The 2,630-nt window shown below is 50.2% G+C and overlaps 1 protein-coding gene across 1 annotated transcript in view; it reads right to left on the reverse strand.

Annotated features, from left to right (window-relative positions):
* Positions 1–2,269, reverse strand: part of KANK4 (KN motif and ankyrin repeat domains 4) — an 11,320-nt gene extending 9,051 nt beyond the window's left edge. Inside the window, exons 1-2 of the mRNA XM_010007971.1 lie at positions 2,254–2,269; positions 4–401 (exon numbers count right to left, since the gene is read on the reverse strand). Of these exons, the coding sequence (XP_010006273.1) occupies positions 4–401; positions 2,254–2,269 (414 nt within the window). The remainder of the gene's footprint in view (positions 1–3; positions 402–2,253) is intronic.
* Between the last annotated feature and the right edge of the window lie 361 nt (positions 2,270–2,630).

Here is a 2,630-nt window from a genome sequence, read left to right on the forward strand (position 1 = left end):
CGCCTGCCGCCACGTCTCCGCCAAAAGGGCTTTTCTCCGGTAACTCGGCTCTTCGGGAAGGGTCAGCTCGTTGGGCAGGAGGGGATGGGGGGCCTCTTCAGCCCCCAGGGACGCCTTTCGCTGGGGGAAGGAGCAGGTCGCTGTCCAGCTCTTGCTGGGAGCAGACGTGCATCCGCGGCAGCCGTTCTCAGGCAGGCTGAAATTTCGGGGCAGGGTGCTGAATTTGGGCTGCTTGGCTTTCCGGTGGATGTGCACCCGTCTGATGGTGTTCCCTTTCTCGATGTCATCCACATACTTCAGGAAGTCCAGGTCCAAGTGAAAGCCATACGGCGTCTCCAGGGAGTAGGGGAGGCTGCGGGGCTGCTCCCTCTCCCCATCGGGTTTGGTTGGCTGGCTGGCTGCTGAAACCACCCAAAAAAAGAGAAAAATATATTTTTAAAAATTGAATTTTGAAGACACCACTAACCAAAAAAAAAATGTTTAGAGCAGGGGAAAAATGTTTTTGCCTTTTTTTTTTTTTTTTATCATCTCTGTTTCAGGCAGGTTCATGGTGAAGCTGCAGAGATGCAGGGACACGTGCAAAGGTCCGATCTGGTTTTGTGGAGGTGAATCAGATAATTGTTGCACTAAAGAAGCTGAAAATTTGCTCTAATTGGCAATTAGGCAAAGAGCAGGCTTTGCAGGTAGAGCTACATGTCTGTCTAAGTATAAAAAGCTGCCTGATGGACAATAAATCCATCTCAAACCCAGAAGGTGGAACCAATCTGTGACAAATTTTTCACGGCTTTTGGTTTTAACTTTTCAGAGGTGTCAGTAGTGCCGTGCACACTGAGCAGGAAAATCATTGGAGAGCTTCATCAGCAAACACCAGGTCACTAATTATTCCTGGGAAATGAGCAATACAGCAGTGGGCAGAGGCTGGAGCAAGACAGCGCCAGCCGGGGCTGCATCTCACAGCTGCATCCATGTGAAACACCTCCCAAGGTGACCGGCTCTGGGTTAGGAACAGCGCGTCTGCCCACACAGCACAGGCGAAGGGCTCGGCTCCAGCAGCGCCGCCACAGGTTCCTGCTTGATACAGCTTCGTTCCGACAGACACAGCCTGCACAAAGTCACAGCCCCCACATTTCTTCCTTGAGGGTGTAAACAGTTAGACCTCTGCATCACTGCTTGTGTTTCTTTATGTGGCAAGTCCCTGAAATCGTGGAATCACAGAATGCCAGACTGGTATGGGTTGGAAAGGACCTTCAAGATCATCTAGTTCCAACCCCCTGCATGGGCAGGGACACCTCCCACCAGACCAGGTTGCTCCAAGCCTCATCCAACCTGCCCTTCAACACTGCCAGGGATGGGGCAGCCACAGCTTCCCTGGGCAGCCTGGGCCAGGGTCTCACCACCCTCACAGTGAAGAATGTCTAATCTCAGTCTATTCAATCTCAATCTATTCTATTTCAGTTTGAAACTGTCCCACCTCATCCCATCACTCTGGATACTGGAAGGTGCTCTAAGGTCTCCTTGGAGTCTTTTCTCCAGGCTGAACAACCCCAACTCTCAACCAGTCTCCAGAGCAGAGCTGCTCCAGCCCTCTGAGCATTTTTGTGACCTTCTCTGGACTTGTTCCAACAACTCCATGTCCTTCTTGTGTTGAGGGCACAGCACTGCAGGGGTGGTCTCACCAGAGCAGAGTGGAAGTCCACCCACTAACCCAGCACGCTGCAAAAACCACTGCTAACCCCTGTCCCTGATCAGGGTGGCTTGGGCTGCTGTGCACCCCTGAGTAAACCAGCCATGCTCTGAGGGCAAGGAGAAGCTGCTCACTCTCCATCCTGGCACAGCAGCTGCACAGGGACTGGGAGACCTCAGCACAGCTTTCGATCCCTCTCATCACAGCATCACCAAGACACAACTGCCTTGGTGCTAGGAAGCAGCATGTGAGAGTCAGAGAAATGACAGGAAGGAGAACATCACGTAGGGTTAACACAGCACAAGAGCAAGGCCCAGCTGGTGCGAGATCAGGGATCTGTCCTGCCAAAGCACCACAGAGAACAGGAGGACAACTAGGAGCTGTGATCACATTTTTGCTGTGGTTTAGGAAGTCTGCATAATACACGAATGATGCACTTTTCACCTGGCCCTAGCAGGTATCTATAGGAAACTGGTCATTTACAGTATTTCTGGTAAGGAAATTTCTGGTTTGGGTTTGTTGTTTTTTTATCAAGAAATGAGCAAACAAACATCCCATAGCCCCCATACCGTCTGTCTTCTCCATGATGCAGTCTAGTGGGGCTATCAGTTCAACATCCTCTGAGAAGCTAGGGCAGACAAGTTGCTTCACCCTTGAAAAAAAGAAACAGATCCTTTTAAATTAAAGACAACAAGTTCAATAATTTGAACTTAATCTCTCCTTAAAGCCTTCCACCTCTTCACTGGCCAACCCCCTCTTATTTCCCATATTCTGCAGCCCAACTGTGTCTGCTAAGCACTTTCAAGCTGCTCAGATCAATAACTCCTTTTCCTGTAGTGGCAACTTGTTTGCAGACACATCCTGGGTAGTTGGTTCTCACAAAACATCCCCTGCATTACAGATGGTTTTGACTGCAAAAGCAAAAGGAGGGATGTTTAGGAGAACC

The sequence above is a fragment of the Chaetura pelagica genome, unplaced genomic scaffold, assembly GCF_000747805.2.
Source record: "Chaetura pelagica isolate M959 unplaced genomic scaffold, ChaPel_1.0 scaffold212, whole genome shotgun sequence".
NCBI lineage: Eukaryota > Metazoa > Chordata > Aves > Apodiformes > Apodidae > Chaetura > Chaetura pelagica.